Source organism: Lynx rufus, unplaced genomic scaffold (genome assembly GCF_022079265.1).
Source record: "Lynx rufus isolate CCGP_SWC_20201006 ecotype Redwood Valley unplaced genomic scaffold, mLynRuf1.p SCAF_10, whole genome shotgun sequence".
Taxonomy (NCBI): Eukaryota; Metazoa; Chordata; class Mammalia; order Carnivora; family Felidae; genus Lynx; species Lynx rufus.
Window position 1 is genome coordinate 54,080,483 of NW_025814824.1, and position 26,554 is coordinate 54,107,036.

General features: G+C 35.9%; 1 protein-coding gene across 1 annotated transcript in view; it reads left to right on the top strand.

Moving 5' to 3' along the window:
• The first annotated feature begins 12,682 nt into the window (after window positions 1-12,682).
• Window positions 12,683-26,554, top strand: part of LOC124524356 (multifunctional methyltransferase subunit TRM112-like protein) — a 136,393-nt gene continuing 122,521 nt past the window's right edge. The window contains 1 exon segment of the mRNA XM_047096579.1: window positions 12,683-12,857. Within this exon segment, the coding sequence (XP_046952535.1) occupies window positions 12,683-12,857 (175 nt within the window).

Genomic DNA, 26,554 nt, shown 5'->3' on the forward strand with positions numbered 1-26,554 from the left:
TATTTTAATAAAACAGAAGTTTCTGTTATGGCAATAATTAAACAAACATTTACACAGTGCCTGTAGTAAAAACTATACCAATCTAAATTATATGTGGATAATTCCTCCTACTGCATGCAGAAAATTGCTTACAGACCAGGCTGTACAGAGACCATGCTGGGTCCTCTTCTCATGTCATCTATCTCCCCTCCTGCTGATTCTCAGAAGCTTTTGTCTACCTTGTACTGCTCTTGACCTACCTTGCTGTGCAGACTGGTTTCCTCATTTGTCTATTTGTTTCTATGATTCATTGACCTCTTTCTCATTTCCTTTTTTTTTTTTCTAATTTTTTTCTTTTTTTAGCTTTGGATTGAAGTACATCTCTGAGTTTACAGGAAAGTTTACTTTTTATCCTGAAAGGGCAGGGCTAGGGGTTGTGCCTGGTGTCCATTTACATAACTGAGATATTTATAGAAGTAATGGAAAATATGCACAACAAAAATGATAGAAATGTTGAAGCTTGAAATGTTTACCTAAAGAGGAGCAGCACCCTTTAGTCCCACAGTTGCTCTCCTTGCCTATCTTGCGTACATCTTTTTTTTTTAATTTTTTTAGTGTTTATTTATTTTTGAGAGAGAGAGACAGCACGAACAGGGGAGGGGCAGAGAGAGAAGGAGACACAGAATCCGAAGCAGGCTCCAGCCTCTGAGCTGTCAGGACAGAGCCTGACGCAGGGCTGGAACCTACGAACTGTGAACCGTGAGGTCATGACCTAAACCGAAATTGGAGGCTCAACCGACTGAGCCGCCCAGGTGCCCCTCCAGCACATCTTTTATTTGCAGAATATCACACCTCTCCTCATTCTGTTGACTTTCCTTACTATCTGTAAATCCTTCAAATACACATGTCAAACCAGTCTACATCACAGCAGATTCTCCGTCACCACCCCTCTGTCCATCTAGCCTCTAAAGAGGACTGTTCAACTGCTCATTCTATAGGGAAGGCAATCAGACACATTGTATCCTAATCCCAAAGGTATGAAGCCCTCAGGAAACCAAAAGCCAATGAAGACAAAGTACAGGAAGGACTGGAAACCCCACAGGACATTTCAGATTCAAGACTTCCTCCACATTCCCTAAGCCTTGCTCCTGGACTTATCCTTCAAAATAAATCACTGGGCTCTTATGTTGTTTGGATTGTCGGTGTGTTTCTTCTTCCCATTTGTCTTTCCCTTCTCCATTGCACTGATCTCTTTCCTCTCTCTCTCACACACACCTATTTTGCATAAGCTCACATTCATTTTGTGGCACACAATATATGTATGTGTGTGTGTGTGTGTATGTGTGTGTATACACACATACACACACACACTTACTTACTTACTTATTTATTTATTTATTTATTTATTTATTTATTTATTTAATCTAAGAAAGAGTTACCTTTACACAGTATAGAATCCCCCCTCCCCAGCACTGCTTATATCCCTTGGTACACCAGAGTGGTTAAGAGCATACAGAGGGGAGCTAGATATTCTGGGCTTAACTCCCCAACCTGCCATTACATTCTGGTATTTGGCAAGTTACTTAAGCACTCTGTTTCTCAGCTTCCTCATATTTAAAGGGGAGGTGATAATAGTAGCTACTTCATAGCATATTTCTGAGCATTAAATAAACAATATATGTTCACACTTGGAAGCGTCCCTGGCATATGACAATGTCATTGTTATCATTATTACCACTGAGAAGGAATATATACTTGGAAACAAACCATCTCTTTTTAGGATTTCCTATGTCTTTGAAACAAAACAAAACAAAACAAAACAAAACAAAACAAAACAAACGATAGGGAAATTCTCAATTTTACAACACCTCTGAACATAGCCCGACCAGGAGCCAAATAGGAAAAAGCAACATAGTCATAATTTGAAAGCACCTGTTAAAGGTTGCCACAGGGGCCAAGTGAAAACTAAAAATTCCAGGGCAGCCAATCCATTACATATGGGTAACTGTCTACAAACATCAGTTTTGTTGTTCAATGACTATTATTCCTAACTGTTCAGGTTCTTGATACATAGTTTGTGGATTGCAATGTAATTTGTACTGTTCCCAAATCATCTCTGCAAATATTATTATTTTTCTATTTCCTCAGTTGAAAGAAAAGCTTTGAAAACGATTTGCTTCACATGTGGTGTAATAATAGCTTTCACATAAATAAACAAGTTACTTTTATTTTATTTTGTGAGTAGTTATTTTTATTCTCATCAGTTTAGACTCTATCCTGGTAATGTGTCATGGGCAAATAAAAAAATGTTTCCTGCAATCTAAAACTGAAAAATAGCAACATTTTTCTGAGTCTGGCTGTGTTTATTGGCAAAGTAGAGTTACAACAAAATGCTCTGGCAAGATTTTATCAATCCATGCTGCTAGAATATGTCACACTGGAGAACAATAGCACCACGCAGGGAAAAAAACAAAACAAAACAAAACATGAATTAAATACTTTTTCTTCTAAATAGGCTTGAGTCTAAGCCACTTTGCCAAGTATTTTAATTGTGCCCTGAAATTAAAACACAAATCCAAATTCTAATCCCCATAAGCACTTCTCCATATTTGTGTAAACTGTGCTGCATTGCTATGAAGTTTCTTATTATTGGGGATATTTAACCTCATACCGTTTGCCGCAACTGGACAGCTGGGTCTGAAACAGAGCACGGTCAAATTGGTAACATTTTGCAACACAGTAAATGTTTTTTTAATTCATGAGAACGACAGCGGATGGGGCAGATGCTGAGACCCTTTTGCTCTACAGACTTGAGCTATGCATCATTAGCCAACCCAACATGTTTGGATACTCATCTACAATACAGGAGCGTGATTTGTACACCCGCATCCTCCAAACCATCCAGCATATGCTAATCAACTGGTTCAAGGAAAACATTATTCCCAACCTCAAGGTTAATAAAGAAAGAGTGGGCATTGACATTAAACTGATTAAAGCAAAATTCCAATGATATAGACACACTTTGTAGTGTATGTGTATATACGGTTATCGATTTCATATGAGGAAATATTATGTAGGAATAGTTTTCACGGACTGTCTAATGCAAGTATAGAACTATACAGGTATATGTATATATACTGTATATGTATATAGATCTGACATATACTAGTTTTGGTGACATATTGGATAAAAATCACAGCATTGTGTGATATACTCATTAGTGCATATTTTCAACAGCGGTAATACACTTACCTAGTTGATGGTAGATAAATGTACATTAACTTTAGAAAACTGAGGTGAGTTAAGAACTAGCTAGGCCCCTGTAACTGTCTTTGTCAAACTATGCAATGCACTCTATCTAGAGACATTTTTGTCCAAAAAATTTTTTCTATATATTTCCTAGGTCAGTGGGAAATTGAGACTGATTGGAAATCACTTCAATAAACTGTCTTTTAAACAGAATTCATAAGTTACACTAGTCCAAGGCTCCTAGGTAAATGTGAACATTAGAAAAACCTATGTATTTTTTACTGTGAATATTGATCAAGTTTTAACTAGAACAGATATTTAGGAAACAATCATATTTAATAATGATGAGAAAATGATAAACATTTATTTAGCGCTTGTTGGTCACCACTCCTTTTTTAAATGTATCAACACACGATTCTCAGAACAATTCTGTAAAATAGGTATCATTGTATTTCCTATTTTACAGTTGAAACACCTAAAGAACAGAAAGGGTAAGTAATGTGGCCAAGAATCACCAGTTACTCATTAATGCAATGGGGGTTGGACACTACCAGCCAGCTCAATCAGTTCGCCTCACTGCCTCTTGTGTTGTAGAGAAGCAATCAAGGGTTTTAATCCAATGACTATGTTAGTTATCGCCAGAGCAGTGAAGGTCAGAAATAGTTAGTAAAACTAAATTTTACTTTGCATAATATATAAATGGATATATTATCATTAGTACCAGAAAAGATAAGATAGCTTGAATGTGATGATCTATATGAAGAACTACTTGTAAAACATTTATTTTAATTATTTCTAATAACAAAAACAAAGGAAATGACATCTCAAAGTCCCCTTAAGATAGAACATCTGTTTGCGCGCGCACGCGCGCGCGCGCACACACACACACACACACACACACACACACACACACACACTCCTCTCTACGGGAAACTTGCTATTTAAACAATTTATTCAATTTTCTTTCCTTTTTTTTTTTTACTTTTGAAAAATGTTTTTAATGTTTATTTATTCTTGAGAGACAGAGAGAGAGAGAGAGAGAGAGAGAGAGCGCACAAGCCAGGGAGAGCAGAGAGAGAGGGAGACACAGAATCTGAAGTAGGCTCCAGGCTCTGAGGTGTCAGCACAGAGCCCAATGTGGGGCTTGAATTCACGAACTGTGAGATCATGACCTGAGACAAAGTAGGACGCTTAACCAACTGAGCCAACCAGGCACCCCATCCTATTTTTTTATTTCAATTTTTTTTTAGCCTTCCACCATGGCATTCAATATTATTTTTCAAAAAAATCACTATGAAATCTCTCTGCAACTACCATTTGTTTAACCATCGTCATCTTGTAGAAAATGTAAGCCTTTTTAAAATATGTGATTAAGGGGAGGTGCCTAGGTAGCCCAGTCAGGTAAGCATCCGACTTTGGCACAGGTCATGATATCACGGTTTGTGGTTCAAGCCCCATGTCGGGCTCTGTCCTGACAGCTTGGAGCGTGGAGCCTGCTTCAGATTCTGTGCCTCTCTCTTTCTGCCCTTCTCCTGCTCATGCTCTGTCTGCCTCTCACTTTCTTTCTCTCTCTCTCTTTCTCTCTCAAAAATAAATAAACATTAAAAAAATATGTAATTAAGAACATTGTAAATAAATCTTAGTCCACATTTCTTATAGGGTTCTTAAAAAAATAATTTCTAGATAAGAAATTACTGCAGAAAATAATATAAAATTGTGTATGACCCTTGATATGTACCACAAAATTGCCTCCAAAAAAGAACGCTTTAATTTATACCAGTGTATAAAAGCTCCTGTCACCACTAATAATATGTTTTGAAAATGTTCTGCTAATTTAGAAGGCAAAAAATCCAATCAATGCTTTAATTTGCTTTTCTTTCATTACTTACTGAGGTTGTACATATTTTCCAACGTCCTTAGCTACTTTTTATTAACTGTGAGAATGAATTTGCATGCTTTTATTTGTAATACCAAACTGATTTGAACTTTCTAAAAATGCCAATGTTAGCTTTTTTTTCATGTATGTTGTTCTGTGGGTTGTTTTTACATTTTATTTATGATAAGAATACATTTTACCATGCAAGTAATAAATTTACTTGTAGAGGGACACCTGGGTGGCTCAGTCTGTTAACCATCCAACCCTGATTTCGGCTCAGGTCATGATCCCATGATTTGTGATTTTGAGCCCAGCATTGGGCTCTGTGGTGACGGCATGATGCCTGCTTCAGATTTTCTCTCCCTCTCTCTCTCTCTCTCTCTCAAAATAAATAAATAAACTTAAAAAAAATTATCTTGTAGAATTGTCAAGTGTCACTAGATCATATAAGGGCAAAAATGAAAGTACCTCTTTTTAAAATCCACCAATAGCATTTTAGTCCATTCATGCATAGATTCTTTGTTCTTTTTTGTACTCCTTTGAGTGCATTCCACTTTACTTTGCTTACCTCTGTCCTCACTTTACATGCCTCTCTTCCTGCCTCTTCTCTTTCAGGCATAACTCTCTCTATCACTCTTCCTCCTTTCCCTCCCCATCCCTCTCTCCGCTCTGGGAAAACACCTTTATACATACAAAATGGAATCACTGGTGATCATACCCTAGTTAATTCTTCCACCACCCACTTTCCCCCCCACTTAATCATGGGCATCGTTTAGTGTCAAGACATATGGCATCGCCTTATTCACTTTAGAAGTTGGGTAGCGTAACACTGAACAGATGTATTGTAAACTTTGTACCCAGTCTCATAATTATGGACACTTGGACTGTTTCAATTTTATAGCTTTTATAAATCAGTACTTTTATAATTAATACTAGCAATGAATCATCAGGCATATATCTTTGTGTATGTCCATTGTTATTTTGTTATGATTCTTAGGTGTAGGAAATTAAAGCTTTGTGTAGCAAAGTTTGGTTTCACAAATCTTCCTCTTGGAATCAGCACTTAATGGAAATCCAGAGACCTAAATTCTTGTACATTGCTGAAGCATATTAAAAATTTTAAAACTCTTAAAATTTATACAAATTTATTGTTTACTTGTGATATTTTTATTAAAAACCAAAAAAAAAAAAGGGTGCCTGACTGGCTCAGGCAGGAAAGCAGGCAACACTTGCTCTCAGGGTTGTGAGTTCAAGCCCCACACTGGGTGTAGAGATTACTTAAAAATAAAATCTTTAATAAAATTTTTTTTCTTCACCTTATAGCTTGGTTTTAGAACATTTCACTTTAATGAAAATGGAACTAGAAAATTGGATGACAAGTCTTTACTAAGAGGAAAAGTCAACTGATGCCTCTTCCTCAATGGTACTTTGGGAAAAGCTAAAATTAATTCAAAACCACAATTCAAGTTCAGCATTTAGAATAGAAAAAGCTACTTATATGTTTTTATTCTTTTATTTTTAAAAGCTGACTATTTTTAAACTATTTTTTTCATATGTAAGTAAAACACATTCATTTTTGGAAATTAAAAAAAAAACAGCATACAAAGAAAAAAATTAATTTCACCCATAATCATGACACTCAGAAGTAATCTTGCTGATATCTGAATGTCTCCTTCCAGATATTCTCTTTGCGTATACAAACATATGCAAATAAACTACTCACACACACTATACACACACACACTATACACACACATACACATTACGCTATATTTATTATATTGTACTTCAGGGTTTTACTCTTATTAGTATCCAATTTTGTTTTTAAAAAATATATTTAAAGATTACTAAACTATTTAAAATTGTTTTAACATTTATTTTTGAGAGACAGAGAGCACGAGTTGGGGAGGGGCAGAGAGAGAGAGGGAGATACCGAATCCGAAGCAGGCTCTAGGCTCCAAGCTGTCAGCACAGAGCCCAGCGCGGGGCCTGAACCCACGAACTGTGAGATCACCACCTGAGTTGACGTCATACCCTTAACCGACTGAGCCGCTGGGGCACCCCAGATTATTAAACTATTTAGCAGAAAAGTCATGATTTTGTTTCGGGTCACCAACTGAAAAAATTGTCTAGTTATTTAGTCCAAACACAGCATATTCAAAGCATCCCTGTTGCTATGTTTGTGTGTTCACTAACCACATTCAAATCCCTGAAAATGAGGAAGTTCACTTAGGTTCTCAAACCTAAGCACTGGGACTACAACAGTGACATGACTTTAGCTACTTGGGTTTCAGAATACTAAAAATAGGGTTAAGTGTTATCAGACAACTGGTATCATTATACTGTCAAATAATACTTAACCCAGAACATATGGTTACATCTGAATGAGAAAATCCTATAGAGCGGTGAAGACATACGTTTAAGACAAATGAAAATATCCAAGAGAACTAATCAGCAGGTTGCCATAATACATTTTATTTACATGAGCAAAGAAATTCTGATTTCATATGCATAAAGAATCTTTGGGGGCCCCGGGTGGCTCAGCTGGTTAAGCACCTGACTGACTTAGGTCATCATCTCACGGTTATTGAGTTCAAGCCCTGCACCTCTGTGCTCTCATGTCAGCACAGAGCCCACTACAGATCTTCTGTTCCCCTCTCTCTCTCTGCACCTCCCCTGCTCGCTCTCTCTCACTCTCTCTCTCTCAAAAATAAACACACATTAGAGAATTTTCTGTTTCTTCAAAGACTACAGGCAGCAGAGGTGTGAAAAGTATCAACAGGATATTTGTTCTACAATTTAAATTTTTCAAATGACTCTGGAAAATAGAAACCTGAAAAGCTTCATCCCAATAAAAGTGACTATTGGAGCTAGGGTCAAAGTGATAGGAAAAGTGCAAGAGAACGCAAGAATAGTTGAAGTAGGAAGGACTTCAGGATTAATAAAGAAAGAGGGAAATTCGGCAAGGTCAGGAAGAGCACATTGTGACTGAAGTATCGCAAGCTGCCAATAATCAGACTGTGTCTATGAATTCTACACTCTCTACAAAACAACATTTCTCAATAAAGAAATTGACAAATATTCAGGAAGACGACCATCTAACTTTTTGAATTGTTTGATTTAAGCTAAGCATTGAGAAGTACCTCATTTAATCCTGAGTGACACACTGTGGCATCTTATATCTTATGAGAGGTTGAAAGTAACCATATGCAAAATAGTTGTCTTTAATAATCTTAGAGGCAGAATCCAAAGAATCTAGGAAATTTTTAAGCTAGCAACAAATGAGAAACATGAACATGCAAGTAGAAAATACTGAGGTAAACATTATGGTATCAGTAGGTATTGACATTAACGAAGCAAAGTCAATTTTATCCTGGGAGTCCCAGGAACATTCATTTACAAGTCTGCAGGAGGAAGCCTATGGCGAAGATCAAAACAGCAGCTAAGGAGGGTAAGAGACAAACAATTTTGATATTTGATCAGACTGAGATCTAGGGTATCTTACAGGTATACTTGCTTATCCACGTGAGTTTTGAAAAAGTACCACGCATGGTGCATGGTGATTCTACACAGGGCTCTTTAATCTATTTCAGCTCTGTGTGTGGTCTAGGAAAGGGATAGAAGTAAAGCTACTCTTTAACTAAAAATATCCTTAGGAACAACAGTGATGTGATGTGTATCAGGGAGGGCACGTATGAGAGGCACTTAAAACTGACTGAAACTGAAATTATTTGTGATAATATGTTACTGTTATCAAATATTTCACCATAATACTTCAGTTTCATTTAAGTATTTCAAATAAGAGTGCTTTTGAGGGTGGTTTACTTTGATTTCAACCAAATGAACAAGTGAGCCATATTTTCTAACTACTTTATGAGATAGTAAATCATGTTAAAAATCACATATAAGTTCTACACATTAATGTAGAATGTTTAAATTGGATGAACATCTCAGTAATCTTAATTCATGTCTCATCCACTTAATGTTCATATATATATATATATATATATATATATATATGCTGAAAATTAAGTCAAAGTCGATAAAAAAGGATCACCCTTTCTGTTTCTCCTCAAAGGTTGGAAATATAACAGAGAAAATATTATAGCATAAAGATAGGTAAATATTCTGTATCATGATTGAGATAAGCTTTTGAAACCATGGCTGATATACTATACTTGCCTTACCATTGCATTCTGAATGTATCCGATAATACAGAAAAGCTTCCTTTCTAGATTATTTTCATTTCTCATCACTTGGTTATTTGCAACATTTGATTATTCTTTCTCCTTGCTAAATAAACTAATGCTGCTTCTAGTACTGTTCCTGATTCAGAACTTAATTAAATTTGCTTTTTCTTTTAATCTTAATCATCAGGGTTAGCTTAAGAGTATCTTCTGAATTTGGATTCACTATTTTCCTAATATGTCTTTCCTTTCTCCCTCTGGGTTGATGAACTTTTTATCCACAAATAAACTCTGAGAAGTGTTGAACTATACAATCTAGCTTCTAAGTCCCTCTCATTTAATATGTAAGGAAGTCTTAGTTGTAGGATTTTTCTTTTTAAAATTGCTAGCATGTGAAAGTAAATCTTATGGAAAATAAAATGGGTGTGTGTGTGTGTGTGTGTGTGTGGTCACAAATCTTAAACAACTTTGACCCAGTAATCATAATTGTTGGAAATTATGCTAAGAAAAATTTTCAAAATATATATATTGACATTTATTATAGCATTATTTACAATAATGGAAATGGAAAGTAACATATTATAATGTAAATATGTCAGGCAGTTAGCTCAGCATGGGAAACTGATTAAGTAGTTTACAGTTATTTAAAATTATATTATGAAGTTTGCAGTTTCTGTCAAGTTGGCAAATGACAAGGGTACCTGGATTCTCATGATTAGACATGGAAAACTATAGAGGCAAACATAGGATAACAGAATTAATGAGAACAAACTCACTCTAATATCAAACCAGTTCAGGTGATTTGGTTACCATTCCACTGGTTTCTCCTGATCTCAGCAGACTCCCTTCATGTTTGACAGTCTTGATCCTCTATTCACCCATGTCTCAAGATTCAGCATATGACTGAAGGGAGGAGCCACTGCTCTCTGGTTTTCTGGAAAATTCTGATACCTCTCTGGAATTTAATCTTTAGGCTTTTATTTTTTTTTAATCTCCAGCACTTTGTTGGCTTTAAAAACACATGACTTTCACTATATCCAGTTTAATCTAACCCTTACAATACAAACAATTCTTTGGGAGGTCTGTATTCTAGCTGGAAGCAAAATACGTGGAGACAAAAAGCTCTCATTCATTATAATAGTGATAACTGCTATTTATTGAATACTGCTGTGTGTCAAATCCTATACAAATCACTTTGCATACAACAGCTCAATTAATGCTTAAAAATAGGTAGCGGTTCCATTTTAAATCAAGAAATGAGAGAACAGAAGTTAATAACTATATATAAGTATCACACATCTAGAAAGCTGTGCCACAACTGAGCTTTGAACCCACATAGAATTTGCTCCAAAGATGAGACATGATATTGATTTTGCCTGATGTAGACAACATATAATATAGTGTTACAGCCTGGAACCTGTCAAAACATCTTATGGATAGAATCAACAGGGGCCTAGGGAGGTAGACCTGTCCCTCATGTAGATGCACAGAGACTGCCTCCTGACACACCCAAGATGGAAGAACCATGTGTCTTAAGCTGTTGATGATGCCAAAATCACTCTCACTATGCTGACCGGCATTATACTCAATGAATCAGGAAATGTGAAGAAGCAACAGAAAATGGGAAGAAGCAGCTTGAATGCTACATGCTTTCATCCCCTGGAGCTAGACAGGACAAGGATAGGCAGTGATGTACAAAAGCTACTGAAAATTAACAATTGATTCTGGGCATTCGAGAGATGATTCTTAATTTGGGAGCATCAATTACGTATCCCGATTTACATTTTAGAGACAGGTATCAGAAGGGTAGAAAAAAAAAAATTCCACTGGACCTGAAGAGTGCTGCAGCAACTGAGAAGCCAATTAAAGTTTGATAAAATTGCAGAAGATACAAACATCTCTTTGGGCAAAATGGATTCAATCCGAACAACAGTGTTATCAGCATTAGCATGAAACAATGTAATAAGAAGAGAGATCTGTGTAAAAAAAAAAAAAGTATCCCAAAAGGAATAAAACTCTAAAAAGGAAAACAGAAATTCAAATATTTTTCTCTGAATCAATACGTTACAGTGGGAGAATGATAATTGTCTAAATTGACATTCAGATTTTCCAACTAAAATGTAGATTTTTATCTTCCTGGCATTCATTTTATATTCTCTGAGCCAAAGCTCATAAAGATAAATGCAACATATGTTAGAGATGGAAATGATTGTTTTGGCAATGTCTGCAATGTCCTGAAGCTCCAGAAAAACTATGTTTTAGGTGTTTTTCTCACGTTGGCATAAATTCTCAAGGGTGGGAAGGGGATATTCCTTCAAAAGTTGAAGAAGTTTGCCTTAAATCTAAAAATAATTTCCACGTCCTTGGCTTTCTGTATGTTTGACTGAAATGCCATTAGATGTTCAAATTCTCGTGTTTTATTTTAAACCAACTCCAAGCAGAGTTTTTTTTTAATTTTCTGTTAATATTTGATTAGTTGGTATGATAGAGCAATATATAAATATTAACCACTAAAAATTATACATCGGGTTAAATGAATTAACCGGTATGTAATCCAATTCTCCCTTATTCAGCCTTATATTCCCCTGTCTCTGGTTCAGTAATCCCAAGTTCTATACGTGTTCCCTCATTCCTGCCAGTACACATATGTCATATGCTATTGTATAATTAATCAACTCTTGCAGGGAGCAAACCATTTCTTAAAACAGCAAGGGCTGTATTACTCCCCACTTTCAAAACACGCTAAAAAGTTATTCGCCTGCAGGCAAAGATTAGAAATGGTGCCATATCTTGTGGAAGGCAAGCATCAGTTTGTGAGCTTTTTGTCTCGGGTAAGGTTCTAGTAGACTCTAAGCCCGGGATGCTCATCTCCCCATATGTAGGAGGAAACTGTACCTTACAGCTGGAAAGTTCATGAGAGTCTGGGGTTTAAAGATCTGCAGGTTTTTCTACCAAAATATAGTCACAGGTCACAAAGTCACACTCTTTCTCCATTTAGGGCACAGACTTCGGCCCAGAAGACCTACAGAGGCCTGCCTTGGTCTCTGCTATAGCTGTGCTCTCCTTACAACTACAAATCAGTCAGCTTTTCCCCAGGTATCCCTGCACCTGCAGAACGAAGGTGCTCTTTATACAATGCCATGGAGGTTTTCCGATTTTCCAAGGGGCCATGAGTTAACAGTCGACTAGCACGGGCTTGTCATTTTCTTTCTTTTTTTCCAAGGATTCAAAGGCTACTAACCAAAGCCAGGCAACACCTCAGCCCTGCAAAATACCATTGCCCTCTAATGTTTAAATGCCACAACCATTATAGAAGTCAGAGTTTCAAACTTCACCAGCATAGGATTCCTATCCACCACAATCAATTCTTAGCGATACATTTTACAACCTTATGGAGACTCTTGATCCTGCCACAAGCCAGGGATTTTTGCCTTCCCACTTTGTCAGCCAACAGGGTCCTTATCACCGACAACGAAAGATCCAGATCCACATCCAGAATCCCATAAGCAGCGTGTGCTTCCTGTGGCCATTCTCCCCACTCTCTCAGCCTAGGCTCTCCCCGAAAGGTAAGACTTTCAAATCAGTGGTGTGTGTCACGTGTGGGTTATCATGGGGCGGGAGCATGTAGACTGCCCCCAAGAAAGTTAAGACTGAGACCACAAAAAAAAAAAAAAAAAGGAAATTTTTTCCACCCGCTCTCAGATGTTGTTAATCAAGTCTTACTCTTGATAATTTCAGATTTGGCAACGTGTCAAAGTTCTATGTTGGACTTTCAGAGTGATCACAGCAGAAAGACACAGAAAATCTCCAGGAGAAAGATGGAGTCCTGATGAAATGAGAGAGCTGTTCACACCTCCACAAAGCTGGTTGCAACATCAATGGCTGACGCGAACACACAAACAAAAGACTGAAACACACAAAAAGTGCTCGGGACACTTGAAGCAGTGGACCAGAGGCATATATTTTCTGCTCTATAAATCCCTGAAGAGATTCAGGGCATGAATTACAACAATCTCACCTGATTTGTCATCCATAACCTCACACCTTTTCATTTTCCGTCAACAGTTAGGAAACATTGTCATTCCCTCTCCGTGTCAGTAACCAGGTTCCTCGAACCTGCTAATGCCAGGAAACTGTCTTATCATCCTATGGGATCCAGAAAACCATGACTCCTTCAAAAGATCCAGACCCTCTCCTCAGTAGGAAGTGAGTAATAGCTCTTTCAAATTTTAGCGTCGTAAAATCCTTTCTTTCTGTAGCAATTTCTTTACTCACCACTCCTGACACTGAGCGTGGTTTCCCTCCATGGCCTTGAAATTCATCTTCTGTCCTTTTGGAATCACCTCATCTACTCCTAAACCTGGGCCCACAGAGGATTTTCTCACGACTTTCGGTGCGTAGAATATAACCATGGCATCAGTCTGCAGTTACAGGACACATAAGTAACCACTCTCAAAGGCAAAGGTATTAATACTTCAAATCTAATTCAAGTAACTCGAGTTCTTTCCTCATTGATGGCACTTCCTACAGTTTCTTAGCTTTCCCTTGATTATTCTCTAGGAATTTAGTGTTGGTGTCATTTTCTAGGAATTCACGCTCAGGAACGTCCACTTGAAAACAATTCTACACCTGAAGCGAATATTACACTGTATGTTAATTAACTGGAATTTAAGTAAAAACTTGGGAAAAAATGAAACATTACTTTTAAGCCACACTGCCCACTCACCTCCATTTTTCTATTAATAATAATTCACCTGTTACTCCTGCTTCTTAAGTTCAATTTGAAAAAATAAAGTAACACCTCCTATTTTCCAGGTAGTATGTTAAGGGCTAGGAGCAATAAATACATTACACCAGTCTCTTCCTTGGAGGATATTGCTATTGAATTAGAAGAAAAACATTATTCAAAATGAAATCATAATGTGGAGAAGGATATAGAATGTGATGTTACTATGCTTAAGAATGTCAAATTTTATATTTAGATTCGCACATAGTGACTTAAAAATCTATATGAGCATTTTTTAAACTGGAAAGAATACTTTCTCATGAAAACAAAATCACGTGTACATTATTTTAAGGAAGCAGATGGAAGAAAAACTATTTCTTTATACCAAGTATCTGGTATTGTTTTGGATGCTTGTCATACATTGTAATACTTCATTTTTACATGAGAATATCAAACTGTCAAGATAACTATATTATGCATCCTGTCTTATAGATGAGGAAACAGATTAATATCAGCCAACTTATCTAAGGCCACATAACTATTAGGTGGCATCGCATATCTTTTGTTACAATGTATCACTTTTTAAAAAATGTTTCTTTATTTTTGAGAGAAAGCAGGGAGAAGGGGTGTGAGCAGGGAGGCAGAGAGAGGGAGAGCCTCAGAATCCAAAGCAGGCTTCAGGCTCTGAGCTGTCAGCACAGAGCCCGACGCGGGGCTCGAACTCATGGACTACGAGATCATAACCTGAACCGAAGTCAGATGCTTAACCAACTGAGCCACCCAGGGGCCCCATACTAAACAATATACTAGTTTTCTGATTTTGACGTATTGTCAATCACTGGAAATCTTAAATTTATATTCTATAACTACTATTTTCACTACTCCTACCAGCATTGTTTTGTTTGTTTCTCTTGTTCCTCTACCATGGCCCATTAATTCTATTATTCCTACTATTACTACCGCCATTCCATACTGTTATGCAAAATACCTACTAGTAAACATGAGTCAACAGACTTAGGTTTGAATTCCAGTTGTACTGTGTACTTTTTGTTTTACCCCTGTAAGCTATTACTTTAAAATAATTTATACAATTCTATAAGGAAATTCACTTGCAAAAATACAGATAATTTCATCACTGAGAAATATTAATGTTAACATTCTCATGTATTTATTCATTTTTTTCCTAGTGAGTTTGTTTTAAAAAATGAAATGCTATAAATATAGAAGGAAAATTCGTGCATTTGTGCAATTTTGTGATAACTTCCTCAGGATAAATCTTAGAAGTGTAAATAATGACTCAATGGTTATAAAAATGTAAGAGATTCCTTTTAATATTTCCACATTGCCTTATAGTATGAGTTTACCTAATTTCTTAGTAGTGCTTTTAAAAATATTCTTATGCTACCATTTATTTCATATGTTATCTGATTAATCAATAACCGTACTTTGTGGGTTTTTATTTAGCATTTTATCAAATATTAGTGAGCTTGAATATGTTTTAGTAATTGTTGATGGCTTGAATCTTTGAAAATTTTTCTTTTCTATGTTGTTAGAATATTACCTTTGCATTTTCATATCTTATTCTTCTTACTAAATTACTAGTATCTTTAAGACCTTGATACTTATGTTTTTAATACCTTTAAGATAGTTATCCTAATTTTTCTCTTTTTTCTCATTTTATTTGAAAGTTAACTTTCCTGTTATGAATTTTTTTTCATGTCAATGTTTTAATTGTTTTCCTTTACGATTTCTTACATAGTGTTATGCTTGTAATCCCTTGCCTTTTATTTTAGATTTATGTTTATACATTATTTTACTTCTCATGAGATTTTATTATTTATTTTTTTTTTTAATTTTTTTTTTCAACGTTTATTTATTTTTGGGACAGAGAGAGACAGAGCATGAACGGGGGAGGGGCAGAGAGAGAGGGAGACACAGAATCGGAAACAGGCCCCAGGCTCAGAGCCATCAGCCCAGAGCCCGACGCGGGGCTCGAACTCACGGACCGCGAGATCGTGACCTGGCTGAAGTCGGACGCTTAGCCGACTGCGCCACCCAGGCGCCCCGAGATTTTATTATTTAAAAAACAATTCTAAGAGTCTTTGGATTTAATTTTAATTTGGAACATTTTATGAGAATGGAATATAATATTGTTTTTATTTTTAATTACTCTAAAATCACTAGTTTTCCTAAAAATATTCTTTACTTCTTTCCTACATAAAAAAAGACCATCTTTATATATGGTAAATGCTCCTATTTAGATCTGGATCAACTTCCAAGGTTTATATTAGTCTATCTACTTTTGTAGGACAACTGATATTTTATAATTATTTATTGTATTTTAATCAGTTTAAATACATGATTATGCTATCCCCACTCCTCTCTTTAAATTTTTTTTTCAAAATGTTTCTAGATATCAATATTTAAAATTATCTAAAAAGTACTCATGGATGTGGCCATTACCAACTTACTAGGGTTCTTCTTCTAATTCAATGAGATCTAAGTTTCTATGAGGATAGACCACTGGCTAACTCTGTGACCATGGGTAATTTACCTACCCTTTCTAATTCTTTTCCATCTGCGGAAGGAAGTAATGCCTAATATTTCTTTCATGAGGCCAAATACTAAAGAACATAAAATGAGATCAAACATGGCATTACTTCTACCAATGCTTGGGATAAACTTGGAATTTGGTAACTATCACTTCCTTTTTTTCTTTTAATGTTTATTTATTGTTAAGAGAGACAGAGAGTGAGCAGGGTGGGAGCAGAGAGAGAGGAAGACACAGAATCTGAAGCAGGCTCCAGGGTCTGAGCTGTCAGCACCAGAGCCCGACACGGGGCTCAAACTCACGAACCATGAGATCATGACCTGAGCCAAACTTGGAGGCTTAACCAACTGAGCCACGCAGGTGCCCCCTGGTAACTGTCACTTCTTACGTGATTCAAGTGATGAGGAGGAGCATGCAGCCTGCTAGCAAAGCCCTACACCTTTGATGCAACTTTCATTTTAATGACCCCTGACAACACACATACAATGGCCAATTCAAGGCTTCTAGCTTCTCAAAGTCTCAAAACTGGCACCACTCAATTTACACATATTCATGACTTACTCCTTGCTGATCAGAAGTTCTGCCCTTTGGCTGTCATCATCTCCACTTGTTTCCCTCTCTGGTGGGAAAAGACTAAAGCCTTTTCTGCAGTATTTGTCAAATGCTATACCCCCCACGCTCTAATTGATTCACGTAGCCTGAACTCCCAAGTGTACCTTACCCCTTTATTCTGATTGTCTACGCTTCTTTTTTATGTTTTCTCCAGAGAATTTAATGCTTAGGTACATATTGCTTCCTATGAGTCACTGTATTATGCTCATTATTGGAATAAACTCATAATATCCTTGAAAGGAAATAAAGCAATATTATTATCTCATCATTGATTATCATTGTTTATACATGTTACTCAATAGATACTAATAAATTGATAGAAATGAATTCATGAAAGATAATGAAAGATAATGGAGAGATTGTACTATCTGTGACAGATGATGATTGGTCTAAAACTAAGATAACATTTCCCTTTTTATTTTGCTTCCTTACTATCTGATAATTCCCAAAGATTTTATAGGACATTAAATTGTTTTACCTTTAGAAATTAACGTTATTTGTCAACTATACTTAAATTCAAATTTTTTAATGTTTATTTATTTTTGAGAGAGAGAGAGAGAGAGCAAAAGCAGGGCAGGGGCAGAGATAGAGGGAGGACACAGGCTTCAGGCTCTGAGCTGTCAGCACTGAGACTGAGGCAGGGCTTGAACCCTTGAGCCATGAGATCATGACTTGAGCTGAAGTCACTTAACCATCTGAGCCACCCAGGTGCCCCTCAACTATACTTAAATTTATAAAAGCACATTATTTCATGGATTGCAGTTTCCATGGGAAAGCAAAACACAAGGAGCACAAAGTAAAAGGATTTAATTATAGCTAAATTTCTTAAATTTAAATAACTCTCAAAATTGATTTGTGTTGCACATCCCACATTCTAAATGATGTACCTAAACATTATTTGTTATTTAAAATGGTTTCCGGCACATAAAGGCATTCCATTGAGGCAATTAATAAATTAAAATAACTCAAAGAATAATCCAAGAGAATATGTAAGGTTATAAAGATCACCACGCTAATATCTCTTTTTTTCACATTAATGGTTTGGAATTAGTGATTTAAATACAATAAAAATATTCAAGCCACAGAAACAATTTTCATTCTTTACTTATGTTCTGCATTAATAGTGTCATGTTTCATCATTATTGCCCTTGACCATGGGTGTGAAATTAGATGAATCTTACTGTGTTTACAAGTGATAAAGAGAGTTATGTCTCCAAATATTATTTTATTAGGAAAAGAATAAAGAAAGACAGAAAATGAAGTGTCCTGTGAAGGTCACTATTTACACAGATGAATTCATTTGCAAGAACACACATAACAAATCTGTTCCTTTATGTATTAACAAAGTAATTTCATGGTTGAATAAATTTATGTAATTAGCTATCATGTTTTAGCATAATAGTGCCTTTATCCATAGCTGGTGAGTGATATTTAAACTTTCCAAAACGTAGCCTCCGAGTAACACAGTAGCAAGTGCTTCTTAATAATGGTAAAATATGTGTACAGTGCATTGTGGTTTACAAGGCACTTTCACATGCATTGTCTAATGTAATCTTCAAAATAACTAAGACAGTTACTTAGATGCAAGTGTTCTTTCTAGTGAGCAAGTGTAGAAGTTGAAACACTGGAATATGAAAGATGTCTTTCTCCCGAGTCACTGGCTACAGAGTTAAAACTAAAATATATCTCTCCCGGTTCCTAATTGTACTTTTCCAAGTATTTTTTTTTCCTTTCATGTTTGTGTCCTAGGCCCTATAAACTAAAAATATATATTCAATCTGGCAATAGGGCTCTGACTTATTTTGTCTTATACCTGACCTAAACCCTTTCACCCTACCTTTCTAGATCTTTATTCCGTCCTTTAAACTGCCCACTGTTTTAAGTTTTATTCAGCATTATCAGCTTGCATTGACTCCATTCAATAACAGTAGCTAGTTAAGATAAAATTTGATATTTTTTGTAATTAACAGTATGTTGGAATTTAAATTTTATACAACCAATTTTAATTTTCTGCTTTGCCCTTAAATGTCTACTCGACTGTGAGGAATATCTCTTGATGTATTTATTATCAAGATTTATTCAATTTGTTGTATTTATTTCTATATTGTGTTTATAAAAACTCTTCCTTATATAGTGATAATAATATGTTCTACAATAAGAAATTTTTCTAATTGTCCTATCAACCTATAACTAACTGACAAAATTCTATCCTGAATTGAAAGTATTAATTCATTAAGAGTATGTTATTTAAAAAAACAAAAGGGGGGGTGCCTGGGTGGTTCAGTCAGTTGGGTTGAGTGTCCAACTCTTGGTTCTGGCTCCAGTCACGATCTCATGGTTCATTAGTTTGAGTCCCACCTTCGGCTCTGTGCTGATGATGCAGCGTTTCCTTGGGATTTTCTCTCTCTCTCTCTCTCTCTCCCCATCCCTCTCTCTCTCTCTCTCTCTCTCTCTCTCTCTCTCTCAATAAATAAATAAATAAATTGAAAAAATTTTAATGACAAAATCACCTTCACTTTTTGGCATCATCTCATTTCTTGTAAACAATAATAATGTTTAGACATAAAAGTTAAATTTCTTCCATTACTACCATTAATATTAACACAGATTATTTTAAAAACATTAGCACCTCTATTTGTTATTAAGAAATGACAAGAAAATAAGACTAATACTTTTCAATGAACTATTAACAAATAGAAGGGTCCAAAAACATAAGACATAAGGCATATGAAAGAACAAGTTGTCCAAAAATGATCGGCACTCAGAAGGCCTGGTTATTTTAGTTGTTGGTTTAGTTTTACTGTATTTGGTTACTGACTTTTACAACCAAGAATTTATCTGATTAGTTTTAATTTTAAGCAATTTATCATTAAGAATTATATAGTTGGTATCCCTCAGTGTAAAAAGTATGATTGTTTTCAAAGTTTAAAATGCTATTTACTTATGTATACTTACATTAAGAATATGCCATGAAAAGATATTGTACTCATCCTTTAAAACTTAGAATTTATCTGGGGCGCCTGGGTGGCGCAGTCGGTTAAGCGTACGACTTCAGCCAGGTCACGATCTCGCGGTCCGTGAGTTCGAGCCCCGCGTCAGGCTCTGGGCTGATGGCTCAGAGCCTGGAGCCTGTTTCCGATTCTGTGTCTCCCTCTCTCTCTGCCCCTCCCCCGTTCATGCTCTGTCTCTCTCTGTCCCAAAAATAAATAAACGTTGAAAAAAAAAAAAAAGACTCAGAATTTATCTTGAAAAACATTAGGCCAGTCTTGAATATACCATGGCCTTGAATGACTTGAGGTATGAATAAGAATAACTTTTCTGCCAGTAAAAGTAGCAGATTCATAAACAGTTGGAGTTTAATAAATTATCTTTGAGAATGTTTCTAATAAATAAAACTTAGCTTTATTTGCCTTACATTTTCATATATAGCCCTATAAAGCCAGCATTGAGTAAAAGCAAAATTTTTAAACCTTCCTAGTAAACTTTTGATTCTCTGTGCATTTCTTAGATGGGAGTTCAATGGTTGCAATTTTTTTTCTCTTTGTATCTCTGGGAAGTCATAAATTGTCATCTCACGCTATAATTATTATAATTACTATTGTTGCCAGAGCTACTAATTATTTCAGATACACTATGCTCCAATGCCTTAACCTTCACAGTCAGTCCATCTCATGACACAATTGATAATTTGGAAAAAAAAAAAAAAGTATGTTACTGCACCTGCAAATTACAAGCGTTCTCTTTCTACCCAACAAGGAAGCTACAAATAACACTCTTTAAAAAATTAACTAACCCACTTTGAAGGTCTGCCTCCTGGAGCTAGTCCTGGTGACAATGAGATTTGGGACCCAGCAGAAAGTAGACGGTATGCTAAAATGTTTCACTGAGGAGATGGTGGAAGAGATTATTTAGAGATGTGTTTGTTACGCATAGGGATGATAAAATACTCAAAACTAAAAGCAAAATGTATTTACCAATTTGACAGGGCAAGAGTGAAGGACAGTGTTATCAGAGCATGAAAAGACTGTAAGGTCTAGAATAGAAGCCATTTAATAGGACTATAACCATGGAACATTGGCAATGCCAATGGGAGAAGAAACTACCTTAATTTCATATTCCACACTCCTATTTTCTAATAATGTCTATTCTTAGCCAGAGCCAACCAGATATTTAAATCCAAAAACGTACCGAGTTGAGATCTGTAAGAGCGAAACTTCTAGTAGCCTATAAAGGTCAGAAAAAGTCAGGGAATGGATTTGGGGATGGAGATTGAATACAGAATAACCAGCACAAAGAGAATGATGTTCCACCTTGTTAATAGTGAAAATACTGTGAACTAAATGAGACAACACCAAGAGGTAATTCTAGATACCAACCAGAAATGCTGAAGATGCCAACAAGTAATACCAAGTGTTGGTGAAGTTGTAAAACCATGAGAACTGCTTGCAAGAGAGAAAATTGTTATAAACACCTCCGAAAAGAGTTTTCAATTGTTTATTATCATTGAAAATATCAATACTCCATCATGTATCAGTCTAATTCTAGGTATATATCCAACAGAATGTATTCACAAGGTTACCAGAAGACATTTATGGAAATATTCATAGCAGCAGTATTTTTAATAACTACAAATAGGAGTAATTCATATGTACATCAAGAGTAGGATGAATATTAAACCTCAATAAAACTTAAAAAATTGAGTGGATAATGAAATTGTGATTTATCCAATTAATTGAGCAGCAAAAAATTAGTGAAAATGAAGGATTGCACTTACATACAACAATGTGGATAAATCTTACAAATGTAGTCAGTGAATGAAACACACATGAAGGAGCATAGTGGATGATTTTGTTGTGTAAAATTTTTATAAATACAAAACTGATTCATACTCTTTACAGATATACTATTAGATGGTAAAACCAATAATAGAAAGCAAGGAAATGATTACCGTAACAATCAAGACAGTGAGTACATTTCAGAGAAGGTGAGAGTTAACAACAATCAGGATGTTATATGTGGGACCTTCTGGATTTACAGAAATGTTCATTTTTTTTTTTACTTACTTGGTAGCATATTGGTATTGACTCTGTGATAAAAATATTGAGCATGGCAAAAAAATCTTACAGAATAAAATTATATTTGCCATTTGAAATGGGTTTTAAATGTATAGGGGAAAGCAACAATGAAGATTTTCTCAGCCCTGTGATCTGTGCTTTAGTGACCACTTCTTTCAACACTTTACCAGTGAGCAAATAACACCCACAGTGTACCTCAAAAGTTCTTCATTTCAGGGGGCAGTGTGACGTTTGGAAGAATGGATTTGGGAGGTAGAAGATATGATTTTGATCACTAGTCTTACATTCATTAGCCAACATGAGTTGGTGATTGGCAGTTTACTTAAAGACAAATGGAGTTTTCACTTCTTTGTAAAATGGGGATAAAGGTAACTAACTTCCAGAGAAGCTGTGATGAATAAGTGAGACCATCTACTTGCAGAGTAGGTAAAATGCATTGTGAACAATCCTGGACTCCAAAATGGTCACCGTAACACAAAATTCAAAATGCTCTTTATGCTATGCTCTAAATCTAGTGAGGGATTCTTCTCCACTGTCCTCCTGTAGTAACCTGCTTCATTCTCAGAAATATCTTACTTTTGAGGCTAAGATCTGCCCTGGTCCTCACAGCCTGAAACAAAAGCTCCAGCTCCACTACTCTCTGCCCATGCTTGGCTCTCTGCTCGGTCCCCTCTTTAACACTGCCTTATGTTTGTTTTCCTTTGAGTTTCTCTATTAAAAATCTTAAAGTCAAGAGTACCTGGGTGGCTCAGTAGGTTAAGCACCTGATTCTTGATTTCGGCTCGGGCCATGATCTCATAGTTCCTGAGTTCAAGCTCCACATCAGGCTCTGTACTGACATCATGGAGCCTGTTTGGGATTCTCTGCCTCCCTCACGCTTTGCCCCTTCCCTGCTCCCTCTCTCTCTCTCAAAAATAAATAAACATTAAAGAAAAACATAAAGACTTAAAAAAATCTTAAGTTCAGAAAGCATGTCTCATCTATTTCTGTATCTCCTAGAGAGTGTTTCTCACTTAAATAATGGGTACCCAGGGGCGCCTGGGTGGCTCAGTCGGTTAAGTGTTCAACTTCAGCTCAGGTCGTGATCTCACAGTGCATGAGTTCAAACCCTGAACTGGGCTCCATGCTGGCAGCATGGAGTCTGCTTGGGATTCTCTCTCTCTCTCTCTCTCTCTCTCCTTCTCTCTCTGCCCCTTTCTGGCATGCTCACTCTCTCGCTCTCTCTCACTCTCTCTCTCTCAAAAATAAATAAATAACTTAAAAAAGAAATAATAGGTGCCCAAAGAGTGAACCTTCCTGGAAGAATGTATGGATGATTGCTACCAAAAATCTCTCCTAGCACTGTTGATTTTTTTTTTTAATTTGAGAGAGAGACAGACAGACAGACAGACTGTGACTATGAGTACAAGCTGGGAAGGGCAGAGGGCAGGGGAGACACACAGAGAAAATCTTAAGCAGGCTCCACACTCAGCATGGAGCCCTACACAGGGCTCAATGCCACGACCCTGGGATCATGACCTATGCTGAAATCAAGAGTCAGACACTCAACCAACTGAGCCACCCAGGCGCCCCATATCCTAGTGTTTTGAAAGAGGGAAGTTGGATAACAACACAGATTTTTAAGAAATACTTGATTTAAAAATGTACACATTGTCCCTGGTCAAACCAGAAAGGTATAATCCCAACACAGATGGAATTTTTATCTTCTTCCCTGCCTGCTTTACTTATATTTTATTTTCAGAAGTTTAATATTCCCAGAATCAAGGGATTTAGAAAATCAGATCAGTGTGGTAGAAACAAAATCAAAACAAAAGGAAAGAACCTCTACTACCTCATGTTAAGATAGATGTGTAATATATCTTCTTTGAAGGCAAAGAATTTTTTTTAACTGAATCCAAAGTACAGAATTAGGAATGTAAAATTCACACTTTTGATCTTAGACCTCCATTTTTGTATCGTCAGGTGAAGCCTTGGGGCTGCTAAAGAATACTCATGGACTTCCAGACCAAAAACAGTTTTAAAAGAGGCTTGGAAGCAGAGGTTAAGGACAGACTTTGACACGTAAAAAGAAAGAGAGAGATCAGAAGTCACTGTATTCAATTATACATTCTTTTCTCATCTAGTGCTGGATCTCACCCAATCTTAGTAATCGTAAAACAAATAAATAAATAAAAATGGTCTACATTTACTTCTTTGTATATCAAATGTGAATGTGTAATTTAATGCAGACTTAAGATTGTCTGGGTCTCATCTTATGTTTTAATTTTATTTAACAACGGTGATTTGTCAAACAATTAGGCTGTACAAGGCCATTGAAGAGCTACAATAAAGTATGGTTTTGAATTAAACCAAAATAGATAAATAGATAGATAGATAATAAAAAATATTTTACCATGTTAATAAATTTTTTCCTTGGTACAAATTGATACATTATTTTTTAAATATATTTGCATATTATTTCTGGTCAAAAAAACCTCATAGCATATTTTAAGTATATCATTTCTCACCAAGTATAATGATATCTCTAATTATGTAGTCAAATTTCTAATGGAAAAAGATATGATACAGAGTGGGAAGTGTTTCTGACAATACTGGGTGGCCTCAAAGACACTTCATCTTGAAAAGATGATTATGTTGCTGGTCTAGAAACTGTACATTGTCACAACATCAAGGTACAATGAAAATTTCAGGCTAAATTCAACATAATTCAATTAACAGGTAGCAATTAATTATTTTTCACTAATAAGAAAAGAGCCATGAGCCTTTCCAGTTATGGGAATGTTTACACTCCCATGAAGTTATGTTTTTTCCTGGTTTGAGAAAATAATTAAGGATGAAGTCATTGATTGGTATAAAATAATAAAAGTATGGGTATGTAGTTATTGAGTGATATTTCGGTTAGAACATGAGGAAGCTGACACGATATCTAGGTTCCCTTATAAAGGATTTGTCAAGATCATTGTTTTCTTTCACCCAACAGTGTTTGCTACCCTCATTAATGATGATGCATTTATTTTCAGTTAGTTACTACCTATTATAACAACAAGGTATTCCTAGATAATTAATAATTGCTGGTGTGCTTATGTTTATTTGGTCAGTGTTATAGAGGACAAACTTGCAATTAAGTTAAATGAAGCAGCAGATATTAAAGCAGTTAAACTCAATACATTTCAGCATTGTTGTTGTTGTTGTTGTTGTTTATTTTCCAATTTAGAATATGCATCTTTTTTTAATTCTGCACAGGAGAAATGATGCTTCATGGTTAATATTCCCTAAAGCAAACCCTGGGTCTGATGGTAGAACCATGCTATAAACTATTTTGTTTACATCACAATTTTATTTTCCACACCAGTTTTGCTATATTCCCTTTTTGCTTGCTTTTTACGTGATAAATCTGCCTTCTTTACTATTTTTCTAGAAAAAAAAAATTTGCATCTTCAGAAGGGCAATTGGTTATGGCTTTCTATAATGTGGGACTGAAGCAGACTCTGCTTCATTTGTGGAAGACTGATCAAAAGCCATTTTTATTTTGATACTAGATTTCCTTTGTACACAAGGACTTTAATTATGAGATTTTAGTAACTGGTAGAAATTTAGTAATATAATTTCATAATCACAACCTTGGGTAAGTTATTACTATGTTTCTCCATTTCCATACTGGTAGAATAAAAAACGTTTACAATATTGCCTGGTATATCACAATAGTTGTGTTTAATGGAGTTAAGCTATAATGATCATCATTAGGTAACAGATTCTCTTCACACATACCTAAACGGATGGAAGCATGAACATTCATAGATGTCATACCAAATGCAACTCAATGAAACCTCAAAATACTGTGTCTTCCTTAAAGAAGACATTTGAGTACAGTTAAGAATTTTATACATCTCGAGGCACCTGGGTGGCTCAGTCGGTTGAGTGGCCGACTTCGGCTCAGGTCATGATCTCACAGCTCGAAGGCTCAGGAGTTCGAGCCCCACGTGTGGCTCAGTGCTGACACTCAGAGCCTGAAGCCTGCTTCAGATTCTGTGTCTCCCTCTCTCTCTGCCCTCCCCTGTTCACGCTCTGTCTCTGTCTCTCTCTCTCTCAAAAAATAAGCAAACAAACAAAAAAGAATTGTATACATCTTTTTATTATGGTATGTCTCTATTTGGAAAGATAGCAGAAGCTCAAAATGTCCTTGTGTGAGAAGGCAGATTAAAGCAGTTCTGATTATGTAGTCTTATTTTAATTGAAATTTTTGTTGACCCATCAAATCCATCTTGAGTACTTTTTCAAGGAAAAAATTAAAAATATACA